This window comes from Danio rerio, chromosome 18, assembly GCF_052040795.2.
Source record: "Danio rerio strain M-AB ecotype USA chromosome 18, GRCz13ab, whole genome shotgun sequence".
In the NCBI taxonomy this organism is placed as follows: Eukaryota; Metazoa; Chordata; class Actinopteri; order Cypriniformes; family Danionidae; genus Danio; species Danio rerio.
This window is the reverse complement of record NC_141038.1, coordinates 850001-875682: the sequence shown is the minus strand read 5'-3', so window position 1 is coordinate 875682 and position 25682 is coordinate 850001. Positions and strand designations below refer to the sequence as shown.

Sequence of the window (25682 nt, the reverse complement as noted above, 5' to 3'; positions counted from 1 at the left end):
TAATATTTTACTGAAAATACTTACTCATTGCAAAATAAAGTGGAGCTTACTTATTAATCTGTATTTATGAATGTTTAAGAATTTGAGACATTTTACAGTATAAGAATTAGTCTTTATAAACTTTGTACTTTCAATTTAAACATAACATTTTGAGTTCGCATTTGCGCAGAGCTGTGCTGTCCGTGACTTATTTTCAGCCAGCAGCTGCCCCTGGGACTTTTACGTAGGAGGAAGCGAGCAGTAGACTCGGTCAAACGGCGGAAGCAGTGTTTCACGATGACGGCGAACGGACAGAAATGGGTTCTAGATCGCGGACGGAATAAAATGAGCTCGTATATAATGCTGGTTCTGCTGCTGCTCGACATTTACTCCTCATGTGTGGACGGTACGTGTGTTTTCGTGGCTCTGGAGAGCGTGTCTGCTGATCTGATCTCCTGCAGTGTGTGTTGTTGTTCTCGGTTTGAGTCCAGTGTAAACTGGTTAAATCGTGGTGTAATGTCAATAATAAAGCAAATAATAGTGAATATGTGTATGATAATGTTATATTTAAAAAACAGGTCGTGTCTTGATATTGTGTTTTTGTAAATGAATGTATTTACAGCACATGGAGGCCTTTCCCAAATTATTAATGAGTATTGTTTATATAATTTATGATAAATTACACAAAAATGTCAACCTTGCCATGACAAATATAACGTTTACAGCAAAATAGCTGAACCCTTTTTAAGTTTGTTTGTATAGGTTTGTATTGTACAGGACTGAAAATACTCAAACACGTCTGTTAATGTTTTCACACTATTATATTTGATTTATCAAAGTCACACAAATGCCAATTTCACATGTGTCACATCCATAGCAAAGCTTCATTCATTAATTTTCTTTTCGGCTTAGTCCCTTTATTAATCTGGGGTCGCCACAGCGGAATGAACCGCCAACTTATCCAGCTCATGTTTTACACAGAGAATACCCTTAAAGCTGCAACCCATATTTATTTATTTCATTTATATCTCTCTTTTATTGCATTTATTAATGCTTGTAGATTGATTATTATATGTATTATATTGTATGCAGATGCACTGCCAAATCATTCTTTCCGAATAGAGATATTTAGGTTATCTGGTCATATTGCATTATATAATCGCAAAATAATGAAATATTAGACATTTCCAATATCATGCAGCCCTAATCTGGATTATTAAGTGCAAGTGCATGATTTTGACTTTGTTTTCTGAATGAAATATGCTTTAATTTTCAGATGTTTGTCATGAGTAATGTTGCTCTCTCTGCAGGGTATCTGAGCTCTCCTCATGTGGGTCAGGATCCTCCATATTTAGCCCAGCAGAAGTCAGTGATGAGCAGCCCGGTGGCCATGACCGCATCCTCAGGTCACAATCAATACTGCACTTCACCACACACACACACAGTCTGAACTATTCGCCAGTTAAAGACAGTGAGAAGCTGTTGTGTTGTGTTCAGTGTGTTTATTCAAGACGGTGTGTTGTGTTTGTGTTCAGCTTCTCCAGTGGTCACTGATAACTACGTGTCCAAGTGTCCGAGTGGAGGCCTGTGCTCTAAACTACCCGCCGACTGCATCATCTGTGCACTTCACCACAACTGCAGCTACGGCCGGCCGCACAACTACACCTGCAGACCAAGAGCCGGAGTTCACTGCGTGGTGAGACGATGTGTACAGTCTTTATTTAGCTGCCCGACAACAGCGCACTACAGAGCTAGATTAGTCTCAATGATAGTTCATGCAGAAAACACAATGTACACATGCATAGCCAAATTCACATGCATGAAAACAAATTCACTATTTACACTCTTTATTAGGTACACTTTACTAGTGCTAGGTTGGACCCCTTTTGTCTTTAGAACTGCCTTAATCCTTCGAGTCAGAGTTTCATCAAGCTGCTGGAAATATTCCTCAGAGGTTTTGCTCCATATTGACATGATGGCATCACACAGTTGCTGCAGATTTGTCGGCTGCACATCCATGATGCCAATCTCCCGTTCCACCACATCCCAAAGCTGCTCTATTGGATTGAGCTCTGGTGACTGTGCAGGCCATTTGAGTACAGTGAACTCATCGTCATGTTCACCAGTCTGAGATGATTGAGCTTTATGACATGCTGCGTTATCCTGCTGGAAGTAGCCATCAGAAGATGGAGACACTGTGCTCATAAAGGGATGGACATGGTCAGCAGCAATACTCAGGTAGGCTGTGGCGTTGATGCTCAATTGGTACTAATGGACCCAAAGAAAATCTCCCCCACACCATTACACCACCACCACCAGCCTGAACCGCTGATACAAGGCAGGATGATCCATGCTTTCATGTTGTTGAGCCGAGCATCTGAATGTGTCAGCAGAAATGGAGACTCATCAGAGCAGCAACGTTTCTCCAATCTTCTATTGTCCAGTTTTGGTGAGTCTGTGTGAATTGTAGCCTCAGTTTCCTGTTCTTAGCTGACAGGAGCGGCACCCGGTGTGCTCTTCTGCTGCTGTAGCCCATCCGCCTCAAGGTTGGCCGTGTTGTGTGTTCAGAGATGCTCTTCTGCAGAGCTCGGTTGTAACGAGTGCTTATTTGAGTTACTGTTGCCTTTCTATCAGCTGGAACCAGTCTGGCCATTCTCCTCTGGCCTCTGGCCTCATCAACAAGGCATTTGCGCACACAGAACTGCCGCTCACTGGATATTTTCTCTTTGTCGGAGCATTCTCTGTAAAGCCTAGAGATGGTTGTGCGTGAAAATCCCAGTAGATCAGCAGTTTCTGAAATACTCAGAGCAGCCCGTCTGGCAGCAACAACCGTGCCACGATCAAAGTCTCTTAAATCCCCTTTCTTCCCTATTCTGATGCTCAGTTTGAACTGCAGCAGATCGTCTTGACCATGTCTGCATGCCTAAATGCACTGAGCTGCTGCCATGTGATTGGCTGATTAGACATTTGCTTTAACAAGCAGTTGGACAGGTGTACCTAATAAAGCGGCCAGTGAGTGTGTGTGTATATATATATATTGCACAGTTTAAGTCATTTAAGTACTCTATATTTATATATTTAGATTTGTATCATTAATTAAAATGACCAATTCTAATGTACAATGTGCTTACCAAAATAAAATCAGAGGCAAGTTTTATAAATATTGTGCCATAGGTTACAGTCCAGAATGATTAATAAGTGCTTTACAAGAGTATTCATACTTAGTTATTGCTAGTAAATACATTACCTAATGGACCATTATGCTAAAGTGTTGCCATATAAATAGGAGGTCAGTTTTCTTTGCACTAATGTCAGTGTCTGTGATGAGTGTTTTCATCCTGTAATAGAAGATGAGTATGCTGTAATATCAGTGTTTTCTGTGTTTTTCAGAGCGATCAGGGCGAGCGGCAGCAGAACTTCACTCTCTCTCTCCTGTGCCGCTTCTGTTTTCAGCTGGACGCGTCTCAGTATCGCTGCTCCAACTCCAGCGACTGCATGACAGTGTCGTGTCCGCGCAGACGCTACAACGCTAGCTGTGAAGTGCTGGAGCACGTGCACTGCCTCGGTACGTCTCTGCTCGCTCGGGCTGTGTCCACATGTACACCGGTGGTATTTTTACCAAAAACGCTGCCTTGCTTTTTAACAACATCTCTCCACATGAAAACACTAATGCGATGTGTGTTGAACCGGGAGCTGCGATTGATTTTTTCTTTGCATTGTGACGCAGTTCCTAGAGAAACAGAATATTAAATGAGACAACAGTGGGCGTGGCTTGTTTTTTGACTGTGAGCTGATTGGATGTAGTAAAGTAGGCGCTTCATTCATAAAGGCCTGTAAAGGGTTTAGGGAGAGTTATTACAACCTAACAGACTCTTCCTGACCACCCTTTCTGTTTGATGACAAAACTGGCAGCTGGAGGGGCGTGGCTAACTATGTTGGCTATTGGCTGTTTTTTAAAGGAGGAGCTACTCTATGCCCCGGCCTCTCAGTATTATGTCAAGCATCAAATGAGAACTGCACATTATAGTCAAGTACATTAGTGACCTACAATACACACGTTTCTTCAGCTGCCTTCGGACTGAACACTGAACTGAGTCACATCTAGAGGACTGAAGTGCTCATGTGTGTTAATAATGTTTCGTGTGTGTGTGTGTGTGTGTGTGTGTGTGTGTGTCTGTGTGTGTGTGTGTGTGTGTGTTCTGTCAGGTAAGAGAGTGTTTCAGAAGCGTCTCTTCTGCAACTGGACTGGAGGATATAAGTGGTCAACAGCTCTGGCTCTCAGGTGATTCACTGCTCACTCATTTGATTCCTTTGATTCTTTTGTCACCTGATGCTTTATATGCTCAAGCTTTATGAAGCAGGATGGATTCTGATTGGTTGCTTTTTGTTTATAAGCTTAAAAAAGCCTTTATGATTGCGTTTGCATATTTTTGTGTGAACTCATTATGTTTATTACACTTTACAATCAGGGCTTGTTTTTTTAACCCAAAATTTGTGAAGTTTACTTGCATAATTTATTTTTAGGCTACACAAAGCGCTCGAGGCTACAGTGGTTTGTCAATGAGTGAAAGAATACATTTATCAGATAAATTTAGCCCAAATGTCTGAGATATGAACAGAAGGATAAATATATTGGACTTAGGTTTGACCAGACGAATGAATTTTATTTGTATTCAATTTGTTTTGGATTTATTTAATGATTTTTAACATTTCAGACACACCAACTCCAAAATGACTGAGCATTACATCCGTCTGACTTGTTATAATCTCCTAAAAATGACATTTACTGTATTCTGAGTGTATTTTTTGGCCCCTTTATAAAAACAACATTGATTATAAACATTCACACTCCTTTTAGTCTTAACAGACCAGAATGCGTTATAAATAGTAGGGCTGACGTGTTATTGACGTGTTCTTGGTGTGTGTGACGTATGTATGTATGTATGTATGTATGTATGTATGTATGCATGTTTGTATGCATGTATGCATGTATTTATGCATGTATGCATGTATGTATGCATGTATGTATGCATGTATGTATGCATGTATGTATGCATGTAAGCTTGTATGTATGTATGATGTATGGATGCATGCATGTATGTATGTATGTATGTATGTATGTATGTATGCATGTATGCATGTATGTGTGTGTATGTATTATTAATATATTGCACTACATTTTGACCAGATTAATAGATTTTATTCATACATATTTTTATAATCCTATGTTTTGCTCTCTTTCTAAAAGCTGCATTATTGTAGACTTGCGTGCACACTCCTCCTGAGTGTGTCTGAGCAGACCAGACTGCATTATGAGTGTGAGGGCTGACATGTTCTTGGCGTGTTCTTATCATGTTCTTGGCATGTGTGTGCAGCATCACTCTGGGTGGTTTTGGCGCGGACCGCTTCTACCTGGGTCAGTGGAGGGAGGGTCTGGGTAAACTCTTCAGTTTCGGGGGTCTGGGCATCTGGACGCTGATCGACGTGCTGCTGATCGGCGTGGGGTATGTGGGTCCAGCCGACGGCTCGCTCCACATCTGAATGTTGGCGTTACCGTGACGACTACATCCCAGATCTGAATGCTGATGTTATCGTGACGACTGCATTCCAGATTTCGTAGTGCTGACATTACCGTGGACGACTGCATCTCTGATTTCTCAGTGCTGGCGTTACTGTGACGACCGCATCCCAAAATTCTAAGTGCTGACTTTACCGTGACAACTGCATCTCAGATTTCTTAGTGCTGGCATAACGTGACGACCACATCCCAGAATTCTGACCGCTGGCGTTCCCGTGACGACCGCATTCCAAAATTCTGAGCGCTGGCGTTACCGTGATGACCGCAACCCAGATTTGTGAGCGCTGGCGTTACCGTGACGACCGCATCCCAGATTCCCACACTCCCACTCGGGCAGAGCTCCATCTGCTGTGAATGAGGATGCTGGAGGCACGTGCGCAGGCTGATCTCACTGATTAATGATCCCTGTATATATCTGTGTGTATATATATGAATATGTGTGTGTGTAAATATGATAATGATTCGCTCTGCTGATGTTTTAATTCACTGTTGAGTTCTGAATAAACCGCTGTCATGTTGAAGACGATCATGATGTTCCTCACATTCATTTTAGAGAGTGTGTGTGTGTGTGTGTGTGTGTGTGTGTGTGTGTGTGTGTGTGTGTGTGTGTGTGTGTGTGTGTGTGTGTGTGTGTGTGTGTGTGTGAGAGAGAGAGAGAGAGAGAGAGAGAGAGATTGAGTATGTGTTTGTATTTGAGTGTACACTCACAGGCCACTTTATTAGGTACACGTTACTAGTACCCCTGGACCCCTTTTGCCTTCAGAACAGCTTTAATCCTTCATGGCAGATTCAGCAAGCTACTGAAAAGATTTTGCTCCATATTGACATGATAGCATCCGCAGTTGCTTCAGATCTCCCGCTCCACCACATCCCAAAGCTGCTCTATTGGATTGAGCTCTGGTGACTGTGGAGGCCATTTGAGTACAGTGAACTCATCGTCATGTTCAAGAAACCAGTCTGAGATGATTGAGCTTTATGACATGCTGCGTTATCCTGCTGGAAGTAGCCATCAGAAGATGGAGACACTGTGCTCATAAAGGGATGGACATGGTCAGCAGCAATACTCAGGTAGGCTGTGGCGTTGATGCTCAATTGGCTGATTAGACATTTGCGTTAACCAGCAGCTGGACAGTGTACCTAATAAAGTGGCCAGTAAGTTAATATGTGGATGTGTTTGTGCTGTGTGTGACAGTGTGTCTTTAATTGTGTGTATGCATGTATATGTGTGACAGACCGTGTGCATGTTGTATGAGTGTGTGTGTGATGAGTGTTTCTCTGAATGATCCTCCATAATGGTGAAGAACAGAGTGTGTCGTGCTGCCATTGAATCTCTTGTTCTTGAACAAACAGCTTTATTCCTCTCTGCGGATTCCAGGAACACACACCCGCTCTGCCATTGTGATGAATGTAAGTGCGCCTCTCTTCATTTTCACACACACACATGTACACACAGTGTTTTGGGTTCAGCCTGACCGGTTTGAGCTCCTGAATCCACTCACACACACACACTGTATACTTCTTTATAAGTGGCAGTATAGTAATTTTAGTTTGTATGATATAAATATACACACAAGATGAAACATTCTGACACAGTTACAGCCTTTAAAACCTCCTCTGTGTTCAACAAAACAAGTGATTCTAGTCGTATTGCTCTGAGATGAGCGTAAGTGATGACAGAATGATCATGCGTGTGCTTACATTCATTCATTCTCCTTCGGTTTAATCCCTTTATTCATCTTGGGTCACCACAGTGGAATGAACCGCCAACTATTCCAGCAAATGTTTCACACAGCGGATGCTCTTCCAGCTGCAACCCAGTTCTGGGAAACACCCATACACACTCATTCACACACACACACACTCATACACTATGGCCAGTGTAGTTGATCAGTTCCCCTATAGCGCATGTGTTTGGACTGTGGGGGAAACCGGAGCACCCGGAAGAAACCCACACCAACACGGGGAGAACATGCAAACTCCACACAGAAACACCAACTGACCCAGCCGAGACTCGAACCAGTGACCTTTCTTTGAGGCCACAGTGCTGACCAATGAGACACTGTGCCACCCCAAATGGTTCTTTATTATTGTGTATTTATTAACACATTATACATATGCACACAACAGGACATGTTATGTAACTGCAGCAGTGTGTGTGTGTGTGTGTGTGTGTGTGTGTGTGTGTGTGTGTGTGTGTGTGTGTGTGTGTGTGTGTGTGTGTGTGTGTGTGTGTGTGTGTGTGTGTGTGTGTGTGTGTGTGTGTGTGTGTGTGTGTATAAGAATGAGGGCTTTGGATGGTATTCAGGACAAGTTCTATCAAGAACACTGTATTATTATGGCCTATCATGTTCTGCATGCTTTGACAAGTGTAGACTACTGTAGATCAGGGGTGCTCAATCCTGTTCCTGGAGATCTACCTTCCTGTGCAGTTTGGCTCCTACCCTGATCAAACCCACCTGAACCCATTAATTAGGACCTGAAATCTACTTGATTACAGGCAGGTGTGTTTGATAAGGGTTGCAACTAAAAGGAAGGTAGATCTCCAGGAACAGGGTTGGCCACCCCTGCTGTAGACACTATAGAGAAGTGAAGCTGGACACTGTTATGATGATGATGATGATGATGATGATGGAAGTGTATCTACATGTGCATTATTCGTGAATCCTCTGATCAGCAGGGTTTTGAGTCTTATATTACTGCAGACCTATTCTTCCCCTTATTACAAGCTGTAAACTGCGTCTCTGCTGTGTCTAGTGTGTGTGTGTTTTAGCTGAGAACAGCACACAGATGATGTTCTCCAGCTCTCTGAAACTGACCCTTTCAGGACTTTTTGTGGTGTTTTGGTGACTGTCGCTTTAAATGCAAATGAGATTGTTTTTTTTAAGAAGAGGGCGGAGCTACAGACGGCATAGTGTCATATGTAAAACAGCAGTGTGTGTGTTGTGAGTGCTGGTCAGGTGTGCATGTGTGCTTCAGTGTGTGTGTGTGTGTGCGCTTGATGCTTCTGTCTTTGTTCATCTAGAACTGCACATCTATAATCCTCTTAGTCTATGCTGACATCATCTTCTGCAGCTCAAACACTCTAATGGCTAATGGACAGACGGCTGCTTCTCACTCAGGGCTGCTGTTTATGCTAATGAGATGGAGAGATGGGCACTAGTGGGCGGGGCTTTCTCCCTTTGAAGACACGTACAAAGGGAGAATGTCAATCAAAGTGTTTCATTCATCAAGTCTGATTATAATAAACACAATTAACTCATGTTCATCATTAGAGGCTGCTGGAGATACACACACACTCACACACACCCCTTATTAAAGTAATTTCTGCATGACAAGTACCCTTTAAATCAAAGTCATTATTAAGTAGAGTGATCTGACACAGAAGCGAGGAGGTGTTCAGTGATGATCTGTAGTGTGTTTTGTGCGTTGGCTTCAGTAAAGTCAGATCTATCTTGAGCTCCACAAACGCCTCCTCCTCGCCCTCCCGCACACACACACACACACGCTGACGGTGATGCTTTGGCATTCTCTGTGTATCAGCCCGCGCTCCTCCTTTCTCACCAGATCTGACAGTGTTCACAGAGCAGACGACACGACACCCTCATGACACTGATACACACACACACACACACACACACACAAGCAGATCACGCCTGGATTCACAAAACGTGATCATAGCTTGAAAGAAGTATTTAACACATTTAGGATTTCCTCCTGAGTTTCCATTTAAGAGGAAATCCTAAACAGGGAAAATGTTTAGTCGAATATTACCCCAGAAGATCAAGCCCTGCATTATTTACATCAATGAAGCACTGATAGAGTGTGTTAAGTGCATATTTGCCGGTGTTGTGACCGATTAGCTGTGTTTCTTCAGTTGTTTGTGTTGTGACAGATTTGCAACACATGTGCTGTCAAACTGATGAGGATTGTTTCTTTATTTGCTGGGTTTTTTTGTAACTGCATGTGCTTTCTTAAATTGCAGCGTGTGCAGCTCTCTCGGCCACCGTAAGAACCTGGGGGAAACCCACGCGAGCACGGGGGGAACGAGTAAACTCTGCACAGAAATGTCAGCTGGTTTAGTAAGGACTACATTCTTGCTGTGAGGCAACAGTGCTAACCACTGGGCCACCGTGTCACCCATCTGGAAATGAGGGGGAGTATGGGTGGTATGGAGGGATTCTTCAAGATGAAGATACTGAGGTAAGAAACCTCTGGTTATTTATAGCAAGTTAGGAACTGATTGGTGAATCAATTGTGGGCTGATGCAGGACCGGCTGTGATCAATCATAAGCACAGGATCCTCTCGAAATTAGTTTATAAATAAACGTCACTTAAAAATGTAATTAATTCATTCATTTTCTTGTCGGCTTAGTCCATTTATTAATCCGGGGTCGCCACAGCGGAATGAACCGCCAACTTATCCAGCAAGTTTTACATAGCGGATGCCCTTCCAGCTGCAACCCATCTCTGGTAAACATCCACACACAAACACTCATACACTAAGGACAATGTAGCCTACCTAGCTGTACCGCATGTCTTTGGACTGTGAGGGAAACCGGAGCACCCGGAGGAAACCCACGCTAACACAGAGAGAACATGCAAACTCCACACAGAAACGCCAACTGAGCCGAGGATCGAACCAGTGACCCATCAACCTTCTTGCTGTGAGGCAACAGCACTACCACTGCTTTGCCCCGTCACATAAAAATGTATTTGTTTTTTTTTTTCTAAGAAAATACATTAAATTTGGATGAACATTGGATGAAAATTCATTAAAACTATACATGATTATTTAAAAAATAATAATAATTTGATGTCTGAAACATTAAAAGCAAAGCACATACTTAGGGTAGGGAATCTATGGCTCTTGAGCCACACATGACTCTGACCAAAAATCTGTGGCTCTCCAGCTGTCTTCCTTTAATATTATATTATCATTTAAAAAACTATAACCATCACTAAAAATCTGTTGCCTATCGAAAACACAATTACAATCCCCTTTTAAATTGTATACAGCACAATGAATAAGAGCTAGGACGTTTGGACCAATGTACGTTTATGGCCACATGGATAAACCTGAATTGTGACCAATAAAGGTTAAACAACCTACATTTCTATAGAAACTTAAATATAAACAACATTCATGAGTGGTGATGAAAATAAAAATACTGTAAATTATTCTTTCTTCATTCGTGGACTTGCTTAACATGTGATGCTTCATGTTTGTTTATTTTTGAGATGAGCATGGACATAAATTAAGGTTTTGTTTAAACCTGTATTATGTATAGTAATATTACAAATAATAATATAGTATTAGTAGTAATACTATAATATTTTATTAGTAATTTATTGTAATAGAGTAGCAAATGCATTTTTAAAAAGGCATTTTGTGAATTATATATATATATATATATACTGTATATACACACACACACATCCAAATAGCTCTTTACAAACATGCATTTGCTAAAAAAAATCTGAAATGGCTCTTTACTGAAAAAAGGTTCCTGATTCCTGGTATAAAATAAGTAAAAGCAAATAATTAATGTAAATAATGCATTTTTTATATCTCCGTCCACATATGTAATGTAGCTTGACCCTGAAAAACATTTTGAAGTCATGCACTTTAAAACTACTATTGAAAATGGCAACGTTTGTTTTATTTTTAATCTGTATTTAAATATGGCAGGGGCGACACAGCGGCTCAATGGTTAGCACTGTGTCCTCACAGTAAGAAGGTCACTGGTTCGAGTCCCGGCTGGGTCAGTTGGTGTTTCTGTGTGGAGTTTGCATATTCTCCCCGTGTTGGCATGGAGGTGCTCCGGTTTCCCCCCCAGTCCAAACACATGCGCTATAAGGGAACTGATCAACTAAACTGGCCGTAGTGTATGAGTGTGTGTGTGTGTGTATGAATGAGTGTGTATGGGTGTTTCCCAGAACTAGGTTGCAGCTGGAAGAGCATCCGCTGTGTGAAACATTTGCTGGAATAGTTGGAGGTTCATTCCACTGTGGTGACCCAAGATGAATAAATGATGAACTCAACTTCCTGTAGTGTATGAGTGTGTCAATGAGTGTGAATTGATCAACTAAACTGGCTGTAGTGTACACTGAAAAAATCATGTCTGCATAACTGTTCATATGGGTTGAATTTAAACAAATCAAATGTAGTAATGTTCAACTTAATTTGTTTGTTTAAATACAGCCCAAATACATTGTTTGCATGCACTTACCCTGAACAAATTTAGGAAATCCAAGGTATCATCTTTGAATCATCTTTTTCAGTGTATGAGTATGTGTATGGGTGTTTCCCAGAACTGTGTTTCAGCTGAAAGGGCATCCGCTGTGTAAAACATATGATGGATAAGTTGGTGGTTCATCCCGCTGGTGAATAAAGGAATTAAACCAAAGGAAAATGAATATATGATAAACATGGCAGCACAATATTGCAATATTTCTATGAATAAATCCCTAACAGAGACCCCTCCCCATCAACCAATCACCTTTGTGCATAGCATGATGACATCACCCATAGCAGCAAGCTCAGCCCCGCCCTCATGCTCAGCTTCAGGTTTCTCTGTAAACTCATCTCAGCAGCATTATGAGCAGCTTTGAACAGAAAGCTGAAATCCTTTACTGCTATTCAGAACTCTTAGATCTAACATACAAGGTTCTGTGAATATGGGCCCTGAAGTCATTTCCCACACCCATAAACTATGCTGTCAGACCTGTAGCTCGTCCACAGAAACACGTCTTGTAGATTTGATTAGAACACTGCAGGGAAGGTTATGTAGACGCCAATATTTCAACATTTTCTGTTGCTGCTTCTCAGAACTGACTTCTAATATGAACCAGAGGCAGATTTTAATTGCTGTGTTCATGTTGAGAATAACACGCCAGCACTCATATTATGACTGCACTGTAGAAGCTGGATGCAGGACTAGACATGCAGAAGACAGACAGAAAGTCAGAGTCTGGGTTTAGGCTTGTGCAGGGGTTTGGTAAAAAGCTGTAGTTCACTCGCAATTTACTCGAACATGCAAACTCCACACAGAAATACCAACTGACCTGATGTAAACATGATGTATGCTACTATGCTCTCTCCCCTGCTGAAAAATCCAGCTTAAACCAGCCAAGGCTGGTTGGCTGGTTTTAGCTGGTCAACCAGGCTGGTTTTAGAGGGGTTTTGGCCATTTCCAGGCTGGTTTCCAGCCTGGTCTTAGCTGGTCAGGCTGGGAGATGACCAGCTAAAACCAGCTTGACCAGCCTAGCCAGGCTGGGAGCCCAGCCAAAACCAGCTATTTCCAGCTTAAACCAGGCTGGTCAAGCTGGTTTTAGCTGGTCATTTTCCAGGCTGACCAGCTAAGACCAGGCTGGAAATGGCTGGAAACCAGCCTGGAAATGGCCAAAACCCCTCTAAAACCAGCCTGGTCGACCAGCTAAAACCAGCCAACCAGCCTAGGCTGGTTTAAGCTGGATTTTTCAGCAGGGTCCTTCAACAACTTTTGATGTTTTAAAGGTTGAAAAAGTGGCATGTTACATGTTTAATAGATTAAAGTGATATATTGTCGGTATTAGTGGGGGAATTACAGTTCACTAACCTGCTTATAAACTGGCAGTACTTTAATTCTACTCTATATGTATATTACTGTTTATACAATGTCATATAAACGGCGGCGTATTGTAGTATAATATACCCTATAGCTGTAGAAATCCACAGTACTCCGTTGTTGGTATATATTATTGTAATCGTGTCACTTACTATAGCAACTACTGAATCACCAAAGCAGATTAATTACGTCGTTGTTTTACCATAGCAACTGTAGCATCACCACAACAATTAGTTACTATTTGTTTTGTTACCATAGCAACTATAGAATCACCACAACAGATTACTGTAGTTGTTACCATAGCAACTATATCATTATGTAAGATTTATTACTTGTTGTTATTACCATAGCAACAATAGAATCACTGTGACAGATTAATTAGTATAGCTGTATCACCATAGCAACCATGGAATTTCCGCAACAGATTAATTACAAGTTGTGTTAATATAGCAACTATACAATCACCACAAGGGATTACTTACTGTAGTTGTTACCATAGTAAATATAAAATTACAGCATTAATTACTAGCTGTTGTTACCATAGCAACTATAGAATCACAAGGGATTAATTACTGTAGTTGTTACCATAGTTACTACAGAATCACAACACAGAGATAAATTACTGTAGCTGTTACCATAGTAACTATATAATTACAACATTACTAGCTGTTGTGTTACCATAGCAACTATAGAATCACAAGGGATTAATTACTGTAGCTGTTACCATAGTAACTATATAATTACAACATTACTAGCTGTTGTGTTACCATAGCAACTAAAGAATCACCACAAGATATTACTGTAGTTGTTACCATAGTAACTATAAAATTACCACAGCATCAATTACCAGTTGTATTACCATAGCAACTATGGAATCCCCACAACAGATCAATCACTGTAGTTGTTACCATAGTAACTATATAATCACCACAACATTATTTATGAGTTGTGTTACTGTAGCAACTATAGAATCACCCCAACATTAATTACTGGCTGTTGTTACCCTAGCAACTATAGAATCACAACATATTAAGTATATTCCTTGACAATAGAATGGTCCAACGCTGTAAAATTGCACTATATTTATAGATCTTCAGTATTTTTTCCTGTGGGTGTATGCACAACTTTTTAAAATATATTTTATGCAGATGCACTGCTCTATAAAATCACACCAATCAATCAAAAATAATGAATTATTTCCAGAGATAGCCATTCGAATGATCTGATGAAATTATACTGATTTGGAAATATATAGAGATCACAGAAAAACTAAATAATTGAATCTCAAGATTGTGCAGCCCTAGTGACTCCATACTTTTTTTTGTCCAATTAAATTGCCAAAACTTCATTTGAGCAACAGAACTCAGTCGTCATTGCTTTAAATTGAGGACTGAATACCCTGTGTAATACCCAGAGATCAAGGCTTCATGTAAGATTGGTCCCCATATGACTGATTCATAAACTTCAATCAGATTTTTTTGTAGAGAAGATTTTAGCCATTTAATAGGAAATGCAGATCTCCCACCAGAAAACAGTCTGTAATTGTTGTTTTTCAAAAGAGTCCAGTGTGATTCAGACGAGCATGCAGATAAAAGCACATTCATTTACTGATATTATAGCAAATTACAGCAGAACGCTGCCGCTGGATCAATGCTCTTTTAAAGGACTCAAATTAAGTGCAGTCGGAGTCTAAACAGCGTTCTGAATAGAGGCTTCACTCAGGGATAATTTCACTCAGAACTGAACCCAGATGACCCTCAGAATATCCCAGATCACCTGACTCAACTAGAACACGCATTGGCCCGCAGTCGCCTCAGCATCCCGCCGAGATCAGACGGTTGCTAAGAAACATTACCACGTCATGCTGGGTCAAATAAAATCATCTTCCAGGTAATGGTACCAAATGCTCACCTTACCTGCAGATTAAAACACTGGAATAAAGCTCTGATGGACTTGACATGATTGATCATTTAAATGATCATGCTAGATCTATAATAATGATGATGATTCTCAGCATTAAAACAACACTATGCTGCTGACCTTCTCAGTGTAAGAGCAGCCGTTATTTCAGCTGCCAGTGGTTCTGCGTGAACAAGAGTGCAAATAAAGCTCTGCTGTAATTGTGCATCATCAGGGCAGCAGAGCAAACTCATGCATATTGGAAGAAACGCCTCAGACTGTTTGTTTAGTCACCAATTAATCTGCCACTTGCAGAAATATGGCTGATGCCAAAACAATATTTAGCCTAGTGTTTGTTTATTGTGGTAAAAATCACACTTCTGCTGTTAAAGCATTTACATAACTCTGTCATGTTCGCTTTGTGCGAGTTCATTGTTCACTGCAATATGGTTTTTTCTGCATGGTTCTACTTTTATTCTCTTCTTTTGGTGAACCGAGCGGCTTTTATAGAACAGAAATAGTGGCTGTTTTTATTCTAGCATTCTTCAGTAAATATCTTGGTGTTCAACAGAATTAGGAAACTATCAGGTTTGTAAACAAACCAGAATTTTTCGTTTGTGCATGCACAGCCCCTTTAAGACTGAATGCGAGAGCAGACATCTGCTGATTTACATGCAATCTGGAGAATTGAGATGCAAAACAGAAACTTGCCAAAAGCAAGAGAATATTGGATCTTAAGAAATGAGCAATACCCCAGATAACTGCGATTGAAGTGATTTATTTGTACAGTAAGGAAGCAGACTGCGCAGCGCCTTAATTCAGATGAAGGCAAGAATACGAGGCGTTTGTGCTCAGGACAGAAACCTCAAACACTCTTTCACTGTGCGGAGAGGAAGCGGAGAGGACTCGAACCAAAGACAAAAGAAAGCAGATCCCAGCTGATCCGAAAACCGCTAAAATGAGAAGCATATTAAAGGACAACAGAAATCAAATCAAATAAAACCGAAGGGATTCCCGAGATTAGGGGTCTTCAGAAAGGCATACGGTGTCACTGAGATCCCAACAGAATGCCTGAACGACGACCCACACACACACACAATACATGTACAACATGAGAGTCAGACACCAGGGCAACCCCTTCAGAAGGTCTTTACAAAACGTGCATCTATACAACGGTGATGGTTAAAACTTAAATATGTTTCCCGCCTGCTTCCCCATGCGGCGATGCCATCATTCAGTCAAATTAAGATGTATAAAACGTTAACAAAAATAGCATATAGAAAAAAGGTTTTACAAAAGGACAGGAGATGGTCATGACTGCGTTCAGAGTGTTTGGGGCGACAGAAGATCTTTATAGACAGGTCTGTGTGGACGCAGTTTTGCCGAGCGGAGGACAGTGAAAGCCTCGTGTGCCGTCCGGTCCTCTCGGAAGCCGCACCACACCCGGAGGAAGCCCGTCTGCGTTCTGGATCTTCCGGGCTAGCATTGGGCTTCCCACCGGGCTGCTCTCCTGACTAGCGACCTGCTTGCGCCTCTGGACCCAAGGGCTTCCCGACGGGGTCAGGCTACTGTCTGAGGAATAGTCTGCCCAACGGCGTCCTGGCTCAGGACTCAAGCGACCCTCGCTAGCCAGCGGAGACTTCCCCGATGGATGTGTTTTGCGCTGGGTGCATGGACTAGCGCGTGGGCTGCTCCACGGACTGGACCTAGGTGAAACCACCGGGCTGAGATGGTTCGGGCCTGCACTTGTCGGACTGAGCTTGTTGCATGAGCGTGACTTTCGAGCTAATCGTGGAGATGTCGGATTGCTTTCGGTTTCTGATGAACTTGCGGCTGAGTCGTCTCCGTGATACTGCAACTCTCGTACGCGGCTATTCAGGGAGCGACTCTTACGCATGCCGCCGATTCCTTCATCTCTCGGCCGATCTTTAGGAACTTTTTTCTTCGGTGGCTTGGTGCCGATTAGCACCACTTTCAATCCTAGCGGTCCTCGATTTCCTCCCTCTCCGCCGACCGCCTCATGGGCTTTCATTGCTGCTTCTACTTCTTCGAACTCTACAATTGCGCATTCTTCTGTGCCTAGCTGCGAGTAGCGCCCGCTGAGTTTCTTCAGATCGGCTGGTAAATCCTTCCCTGGTTTGAGAACTCGCACGGAGGCGATCGGGCCGTAGTTTCCAAAGGCCTTCAGAAGCAGCTCCATGAGGCGCTCCTGCTGGGTCGGACCACTTCCGTTGTTGGAATCTCCGCCGAGGGCGATGCCCAGCTCCGGCCAGCGCTTCAGTTCGCTCAGTAGAAGCATGCGGCTCGGCAGAGATTCACTGGCGAAAACTGGCACGGTCGACCTGCGGCGCACCTTCCGGCCCTCATCGTTCAGCTCCAGCAGGTTGGAGTGGCGTAAGGCATACGCCGTGGTTCTCCAGTCCCGCGTCAAGTGCTTGACCTGAGGGAGAAAGAGACGGGATGCAGAGGTGTGACCATTAATTGACTATTTTTGGCACTTAATGCAAAAACAAATAGTAAAAACTGTGAAAGCTTTTCAGCTTCAGGTCAGGGTGTGCATGTCTCATATGGGCCATACCACGCTGCTTGTGTCTTGTGTTGTTGACTCTAATGGCAATACACTGCCGGCAGTAAACGCACACCTTAACCTGATTCAGAGGATGTTGGCAAACAAACTCATTTTATAGTGCACAAGTGTTGGTGCTTTGTATGGTTAGGATTGGTCCACTGAAGTCACATGGAATGATTTGTCGGTACTGTACTTTTCTAGTCATTGCTTCTCTTTTGAATCAGCTGAGCTTGTGGACAGTAGAGGGCGCTCTAGGCGAGTACTTGACAGCAGACAGCACTCTAGGCTAGTTTGTTACTGGCAACAGGAGACGCTCTAGGCTAGTTTTTAACTGCAGGTGACCCTCTGGGGTATTTTTTCACAGCAGGTGACCCTCTAGGCTAGTTTTTGACATTAGACAGCGCTCTAGGCAAGTTTTTGAATAGTAGATGGCGACCTAGTTGAGTATTTGGCCGCAGGTGGCGCTCTAGGCTAGTTTTAGGCAGCAAGCCGCACTCTAGGCTAGTTTTTGTATAGTAGATGGTGCTCTAGGCTAGTTTTACAACAGATGGCGCTTTGGTTTAGTTTTTGGTAGGAGGCAGAGGTCTAGGCTAGTTTTTGGCAGCAAGCCACGCTATAGGTTATTTTTTGTATAGTAGATGATACTCTAGGCTAGTTTTACGGCATATAGCACTCTGGTTTTAATTTTGGAAGCAGACAACACTAGGCTAGAATTTGACAGCAGGCAGTGCTTTAGGCTAGTTTGATGGCAAACCGCGCTCTAGGCTAGTTTTTGACAGCAGGCGGCGCTCTAGGCTAGAATTTGACAGCAGGCGGTGCTCTAGGCTAGTTTGACGACAAACAGCACTCTAGGCTTGTTTTTGACAGCAGGCGTTACTCTGGGCTAGTTGGATGGCAAACAGCACTCTAGGCTAGTTTTTGTCAGCAGTCGGTGCTCTAGGCTAGAATTTGACAGCAGGCGGCGCTCTAGGCTAGAATTTGACAGCAGGCGGCGCTCTAGGCTAGTTTGACGGCAAACTGCACTCTAAGCTAGTTTTTGACAGCAGGTGACGCTCTAGGCTAGAATTTGACAGCAGGCGGTGCTCTAGGCTAGTATGACGGCAAACAGCACTCTAGGCTTGTTTTTGACAGCAGGCGGCACTCTAGGCTAGAAATTGACAGCAGGCAGTGCTCTAGGCTAGAATTTGACAGCAGGCGGCGCTCTAGGCTAGAATTTGACAGCAGACGGTGCTCTAGGCTAGAATTTGATAGCAGATGGTGCTCTAGGCTAGAACTTGACAGCAGGCAGCGCTCTAGGCTAGAACTTGACAGCAGGCGGCGCTCTAGGCTAGAACTTGACAGCAGGCGGTGCTCTTTGCTAGAGTTTGTCAGCAGGTGGTGCTCTAGGCTAGAACTTGACAGCAGGCGGTGCTCTAGACTAGATTTTAACAGCAGGCTGCCCTCTAGGCTAGTCTGACAGCAGATGGTGCTCTAGGCTAGTGTTAATCACACTTCAATTCTCAAAAGAAAGAGCAATTGCCCTCAGCAGTCTTATTTAAGTTATTAGTCACAAAAAAAAATCACACTAATTAAAACTCATATTTAACTTAACCCCTTCCTAACTGAATTGATTATTTTAGGTTTAAGTATTTATAAAGACGCAGCATCACAATCATTGACCACCATAAAAACTGTAATCAGTTATATTAGTCAACTACGAAGAAAATTTTGGCCAAATGCATGCTAATTGTATGTTTAATCGAGTCTAATCCTCAAATGGTTATTAATTTGATATGCACGACTTTAACTTGAAGATGATCTTCCAGCCACCATAATCAAGGTTTATCCCTCACAAACTCAAACACCAAATTCATTTATGAGTTTCTCAGTAGTAAATACAATTGGAGAGCCAGTTCCAGCAGAGTTTCCCAGTTGGAAATTGGAGAATAATTGTGATGGCACATGAAGGCAGCATTTATAACCCTGGAAACAAGTCAATCATGTGTGAAAAGGGTCCATTCATCAACACACGCCAGTCATTAGTGGCTTTTTTAGTGTCGACATCACAGAAGAAAGTCATTTTGTGTTGCTCCACATTAAAGTGCAGATTTAATTGAGGCTGATAAAGCACAGGAAAAAGCAGTGAAAACCAAATTAGCATCAGACTCCAAAAATGAGCATCACATTTAGTTAAAAATCGAATAATGATTACAGAGTTGGAAGTTAATTTAGTTGCACATGGCACTTTAAAGGCTGCATGAACCAGAAGCTGCTGCAGACTTTATATTTATTATTATTAGTACTATTGTTGTTATAAATCTCACACACCTTATATCAAAAACTTCTACATTAGATGCTATTAATTTTTGCCCAGTATTAATTATTATTATTATTATTATTATTACAAAAATACAGCAGCTCAATCAGACAACCATAAAAAGAAAGAAACTTTTCAGAAATGTATTTCCAACTAAACTGGAACATGGTTTATTTTAAAGCTTTTCACGTTTTTCACTTGCAGCAAATTAATGGTTGAAGGGGTGTGGTTTAGTATCTAATTTCGCTCCGAGTCAGAGAACTGTCAGATTTTAATGAAAGATTACCAAAACACTGAAAAATATTCTCTATTATAATTAAAAAATATTATTCTTATTAACCATTGTTATTTGACAACCATAAAAAGAAAGATTTATTTGATTTAATTCCAAGTAAATATGGAATATTGAGTAGGGGGCGTGGTTTGAGCTCATCTTTCTCTTGTAGCAAACTAATGGATGAAGGGGCATGGCTAAACAACTAATTTCGCCCAATCAGAGTCCGAATTTGGTTAGATTGATTTAAAATTTCCAAAAACATAAGCAAAAAAAATCTCTGTATTAGATGTATTATAAATTTAATAGTATTATTATTATTATTATTATTAACTATTTATTTTAACTTTATTAACAAGATTGTCAAAGCAAGCAAAAGAAAGTCAGTGTTATATTAATTATAGTATAATTGTTATTAATATTATCATCAACTTTATTTTTGACAATCATAGAAAGACTTTTCAGAATGATGCATTTCCAACTAACATAAATACTGAACAGGGGGCGGGGTTTATTTGAGCTCATCTTTCTCTTGTAGCAAACTAATGGTTAAAGGGGAGTGTCTTATCAGCTCATTTCACCCAATCAGGGCATTTGGTACAATTTTAATAAAAGATGCCATAAACAACAAAAAAAAAAAAAACTCAATTTTATAATAATCATATTATAAATGTAATTATTATTAACTATTTATTATTAGCTCTAATATTATTGACACCCATAAAAAGACTTTTCAGAATGATGCATTTCCAAGTAAAATGTATACTGAGTAGGGGAAGGGGTTTAACTAACTTTAAATGGTTAAAGGAGTGTGCCTAAAAACCAAATTGTCCAACCAGAATTGGGTCAGATTTTGATTAAAGATTACCAAAAACAAAACAATTCTCAATATTGTAGTAAGTATATTATAATTGTTAGTTATTATTATTATTACTACTGTTATTATATTAACGATTTTTGACTACCAGGAAAAGACAGTTCAGAATGTAGTTCCAACTAAAATGGAATATTAAATAGGGGGAGTGGTTTATTTCAAACCCCCCCTCCTTTTACTTGCTGTAAAACAAATGGTTAAAAGGGCGTGGCTAAATATCACTTTGCCCAATTAGAGTCAGAATTTGGTCAGACTGATTTAAAGATTACCAAAACAAACGATAATCAGTCATTTAACTTGTGCACAGATTTGTTGTTCATCTGAAGACTTGCAATGTGTGCGAGTAAAATCAATATAAACCTGTTGATTTCCTGCAGACTTTAAATGACCGAATGTATTGTGCAAGGCATATTTCTGACATCATTTCCCACTGAAACGGGAAGCTTTGAGAGGAACATGATGAAATGTCTGTTCCCTTTTTAAAAGGCAACTCCAGTCTGTTAAAACCTAAAAAAAAACAGCCAATTTACTGTACTTTACTCAGGCTGTCATGACAGAAGTATTGTTCTCCCTCATTTTCTTCATGGGCGTTTCAAAACGAGCTCTGAGTCACGAATCAAAGCAGCCCGCTCACACTGAAGGTGAATCACAAACTTACATTAGAAAGGAGAATTGGAAATAGAAAAATCAAGCCCTTAAACCATTTCAGGAGAGATTTATTTAATCGCTACACAAAGACTGCACAATATACCATTTCAGCATCGGCATCACAGTGTGACCTGATCAAACCACAGCTTGAAACTCTGCCATTTGTAGATTTACTGCACAGTTTACCTATTATGGAGTTTAACTTTAATATTAATTGCATTTTGGGGCAGCATGGTGTCTTAGTGGTTAGCACTGTGACAGCAACAGCAAGAAGGTCTCTGGTTTGAGTCCCAGTTGGTGTTTCTGTGTGGAGTTTGCATGTTCTCTCCGTGTTGGCGTGGGTTTCCTCCGGGTGCTCCGGTTTCTCCCACAGTCCAAACACATGCGCTATAGGGGAACTGATCAACTACACTGGCCGTAGTGTATGAGTGTGTGTGTGTGTTTGAGAATGAGTGTGTATGGGTGTTTCCCAGTGCTGGGTTGCAGCTGGAAGGGCATCCGATGTGTCAAACATATGCTGGAATAGTTGGCAGTTCATTCAGCTGTAGCGACCTCTGAATTAAAGACTAAGCCGATGGAAAATGAATGAATGAATTGCATTTCAGTTTCATACTGTAGACTGGGAAGTGTTGTTACACTAAATATTGCAATGTTATTTTTAAAGTCCTGTCCTACACAATTACACAACAGGACTAAAATAAATATACTGGTTTTAACACCTCACTAGCTTTATTATCATTATTAATTTGGTTTATTATATTTATCGCTTTATGATTACAGAAGTAGGAGGGAGTGTGTGTGTGTGTTTTGGGGGGGGGGGGTCATAAAGGTGCATTGAGTATGGATCTTAAAGGGACAGTTCACCCAAAAATTAAAATTCTCATCATTTACTCGCTTAAATGGGTGCAAACTTTGGATTTTCTTCTCCTGTTACACACACACACACAAGATATTTTGAAGAATGCTGGGGACAAGAAAAATATAATAAAAAAACAAATCTGCCATAGACATTTACACTATAAAAATTAAATATTTAATTAGTCACGATAGCATGTTTTTAGGTCATTGTCACGTATTAAAGTTAATCATGTTCCAACTTAATTTTATACATTTTATTTTAAATCAGATTAACATAAGTTCAATGGACTCATAGGTTTAATTTAATTTAGTGTAATTTAAGGCAACCAAGTTTTTTTTTTTTTTTTTTTACAGTGTATAATAGGAAAAAAATCCTATGGGAGACAATGGTTAGCAGTTTTTCAACATTCAAAACATTCAAACAGGTTTGGAACAAAAGTAAATGGTGACCGTTTACACCCTTCAAAAGCTTGGTCAAATCTTTGTTAAATTTTGCAAATAATACCATAACAAGGTTGTTTAAATTGTGATCAAATGTGGTGTTAAAGACATGCATTGTGTCATAACAGATTTCCATGTCATTACTGTTCTGAAAAATACACTTTTATTCATATAAAATCATGTTTCTTGATCAAAGCAGCATTTCATACAGAACATTTCTATATTCATATTAGAGCTGCACAGTGTATGGTTTTAGCATTGATATGGCAATGTGTGCATCCGCAATAGTCACTCCACAAAGATCTGCAATGTTGAATTGGGATTATTTCTGACCAGGAGCCACAGTCAAGAACATGGTCAGGCCAGAGTCAATGGGGATTTTTACCATAATGGAGCAAATGTTTATCATTTACACGTTGTATGAGATGTTCAAAGCATTCAGGCACTACGAACTGTACAGTATAAAACTGATGATTATTTTATTGAATTATTTATATAATGAAGATGCCATGTAGTGCTAACATTTGATGATTCAATATCTGCATCTCAATTCTTACCAAAGAGCGACTCAAGTCATCTGGTGAAATTATATTCATATCTCACAGCAAAACAAAAACAATCTGATTTGACTGTCTGATTTTTTTCTTAATATCGTGCAGCCCTAATTCACATAGAAAACTGCTGTAAAATAACAGAGATTTGACTGTTTTTGCTGTACTTTGGTTGAATTAAATGCAGGTTTGCTGAGCAAAAGAAAAAAAAACTATTGATTTGATTTTGTAAATGGCTAAATAATTAATATATTGTTTAAAAAAAAAACAATTATGCTTTAAATTGATCAAAAATAAATATAAAATGTCAATTCTATTTTAAAGAGCTTAAAAACAGCTGTAATGCATAATAATTTCACAGTTTTAGCTGTATTTGGCGAGCAAAATAAAGAAAATCTAACACTGATCAATATACACATCATTCGTAGGCCTGTCACGATATCCATTTTTGCTGTATGATATATATTCCACCAAAATATATTGCGATGAACGATATTATTGTCATTTCAAGACCATTTTACTCCACTCATCATTATATAATGGCAGAATGACAATATCACAATGCAGGAACACTTCCAAACAACGCATGATACTGTATTCTTAAGAATATTTCAGTTATAGTCATTTTAACACTTTAGGCACTGGAGTCAGAATGTGAAAACAAACCCTAAATAAATAATAAATGTTAACACAAAAGTGCAACGTAAAGAGTAACAGAGGCTGCTGCCAGATCTATTTCCAGCTGTCAGACACCCACATGAGAATATCCTACAGTAATGTATAGTAAATACTCCAGTGTTTCACCATACTGACTCTGACCGCTCCAGTAGAGATAGAGATGCTGCACAACCAGCTTAAATGCTGCTAGAATTGGTTATGTATGGGCGATATGTAGTGCATCAATTAAAATGATTGAGCTCATGTCCTCGTGTTGTGCCAATCAGAGTGATAAGTCCAGATATTGGTGATTGTGACAGGTCTAATCATTTCTATATAATGTGATTGAGTACATAAATTAAATTAACAGTTTATAAGTTTGATTTGGCACTTGAAAAACAGCCGTTAATTTGCCTTCATATTTAGAAATATTATGTAAACCGTGACAGATTCAGGCGGATTACAACTCAAAGTACAACTTGTGAAACAGAAGCAACATGTTGCACAAACAGAAGCAGTTTAAGACTCGATTTGCACCAGCAGACGGCTCTGGGATCTGTGTGTGTGTGTGTGTGTGTGTGTGTGTGATCTGCATTGGTGTATTCAGACTCATGTGATTACATCATTTGCAATGCATCATGGTATTGAGCGGTCACTGCTCTTAACGCTTCTGCCAAGGTTTCCATAGTAACAGAGACTCCTCTGATTGGTCAATTTTAGGCGGTTTAGTTCCTCGCTGGGAATTTGGCTATTGAGGAGTTTTCATGATGATGTACATTGAAAATCAGTGGCATTTGTTTTGTTTTGTTTTTTTAAATTCTGGAAGCAGATTTCTGCTCATTTAGGATGTTGTTTTTGAATTAATCACTTTTATTTTAATATTTGAGCTACAGATTTCTCTTCATACATTAGATTTTGTCGTTTTTATCTTTTTTGGAGACAAAAATAATCAATTTTTGGCATTTTTTTTCTTAAGGCTGAACTCATCGAGTGTAAAAATGATCATTTTTTTATTTTATCAGTTCTGAGCAGGAAATATTATTATTTTATTAGCTGATATACTAAAACTCAGATTAAGATCACAGTTTGACCCCAAAAATACTGAATTATGGGATGTTGATCTCTGCTCGGTCCACTTCTGATGATGAAAATTCAACTCTACAGTTTAACAAAGAGACTTTTAGTGACATTTTAGTCGTTTGAGAAAATATTAGAGATAATATCTAGAGGAATAAGAGTGTAGAATAACAGAACATGTGCTGCGGTTTATTATAGGTGTTTGTAGCGTAATATACAACACAGACACACACAATACAGCACTGGAGACTATTACACATGTGCAGAAAACACACTTAAGGTTAAAAGTAGTTGGAAGAGCAATCAACATCCCATAATGCAACTCTTCAATAAACGAGGGAAAATAAGAACGTGAAGCTCAATATGTGGAAACT

General features: G+C 40.4%; 2 protein-coding genes across 2 annotated transcripts in view; one reads left to right on the top strand and one right to left on the bottom strand.

Moving 5' to 3' along the window:
- The first annotated feature begins 210 nt into the window (after window positions 1-210).
- On the top strand, window positions 211-6083 carry tm2d3 (TM2 domain containing 3). The gene is made up of 6 exons (NM_001099264.2): window positions 211-385; window positions 1290-1385; window positions 1515-1675; window positions 3370-3544; window positions 4186-4261; window positions 5355-6083. The coding sequence occupies exons 1-6, from the start codon at window positions 277-279 to the stop codon at window positions 5518-5520; spliced, it is 783 nt and encodes a 260-aa protein (NP_001092734.2). The 5' UTR covers window positions 211-276; the 3' UTR covers window positions 5521-6083.
- Window positions 6084-15825: 9742 nt separating this feature from the next.
- The window catches only part of larp6a (La ribonucleoprotein 6, translational regulator a), a 19495-nt gene continuing 9638 nt past the window's right edge, over window positions 15826-25682 (bottom strand). Inside the window, exon 3 of the mRNA NM_199903.1 lies at window positions 15826-17503. Coding sequence (NP_956197.1) covers window positions 16415-17503 — 1089 coding nt within the window. The 3' untranslated portion in view covers window positions 15826-16414. The remainder of the gene's footprint in view (window positions 17504-25682) is intronic.

Coding starts and splice junctions, on each gene's coding strand:
- tm2d3 (NM_001099264.2), top strand. CDS start 277: ATGACGGCGAACGGACAGAAATGGGTTCTAGATCGCGGACGGAATAAA. Junction 386..1,289: donor TTACTCCTCATGTGTGGACG/GTACGTGTGTTT, acceptor CTCTCTCTGCAG/GGTATCTGAGCTCTCCTCAT. Junction 1,386..1,514: donor GGCCATGACCGCATCCTCAG/GTCACAATCAAT, acceptor GTTTGTGTTCAG/CTTCTCCAGTGGTCACTGAT.